Source organism: Bison bison, unplaced genomic scaffold (genome assembly GCF_000754665.1).
Source record: "Bison bison bison isolate TAMUID 2011002044 unplaced genomic scaffold, Bison_UMD1.0 scf7180017864142, whole genome shotgun sequence".
NCBI classification, from domain to species: Eukaryota; Metazoa; Chordata; class Mammalia; order Artiodactyla; family Bovidae; genus Bison; species Bison bison.
The window spans coordinates 99,284-100,104 of NW_011494714.1; the positions used below are offsets into that span (position 1 = coordinate 99,284).

The window sequence follows — 821 nt, forward strand, 5'->3', positions numbered from 1 at the left end:
GAGGGCGGGATGATATGGGAGAATGGCACTGAAATATGTAAAATATCATATGTGAAACGAATCGCCAGTCCAGGTTTGATGCATGATACAGGGTGCTCGGGTCTGGTGCACTGGGATGACCCAGAGGGATGGGATGGGGAGGGCGGAGGGAGGAGGGTTCAGGATGGGGAACACATGTACACTCAGGGCGAATTCAAGTCAATGTATGGCAAAAACAATACAATATTTTAAAGTAAAATAAACAAATTAATTTAATAAGTAAATAAAAGAAAAGTAGTATCGCGTTTTCTGAGCACCCCAGCGGCGCTCGACTTCAGAGTCCTACCACCACCACTTCCTCTCACCCCTCTCCACCCTAGTGGCTGCCGCTTAATTTCCCCTCCATTTCAGTACGTTCTCTTGCCTCGCAAGAAGGGATGGCCTTGGACGCTGAGAGGCTACCTACTTCTTTTTGTCCCCCGACTCTGGGCTTTGAGGGTCTGTCTCTCTGCTCAGGACCCAGAGCGTCCTGCAAAGCCACTGGCAGCTGCGCACCCCTCCGCGCGTCCCGCCCCGAGGGGCGGGGTGTGACCAGAGAGTTTGGATAGGAGGCGCCTTGGGAAACACCCCGCCGCCCGCGGAGCTTCCTCGGCGGCGCAACCTCTTCGGCCGAGACGCGCGCAGAGCGGCCGGGAGGCTTCTCTGCACCCGGACCCCCGTGGCCCCGGTCCTCCCGCAGCCTCCGCTCCGGCTCGCCGGGCCGCCGGTCATGAGGCCGCTGTTTTACCGCTGCCACAACACCACGTCGGTGGAGAAGGGCAATTCGGCGACGATGGGCGGGG

General features: G+C 58.1%; 1 protein-coding gene across 1 annotated transcript in view; it reads left to right on the plus strand.

Moving 5' to 3' along the window:
- Nucleotides 1-285: 285 nt before the first annotated feature.
- Nucleotides 286-821, plus strand: part of PTGDR (prostaglandin D2 receptor (DP)) — a 6,421-nt gene continuing 5,885 nt past the window's right edge. Inside the window, exon 1 of the mRNA XM_010840239.1 lies at nt 286-820. Within this exon, the coding sequence (XP_010838541.1) occupies nt 749-820 (72 nt within the window). The 5' untranslated portion in view covers nt 286-748. The remainder of the gene's footprint in view (nt 821) is intronic.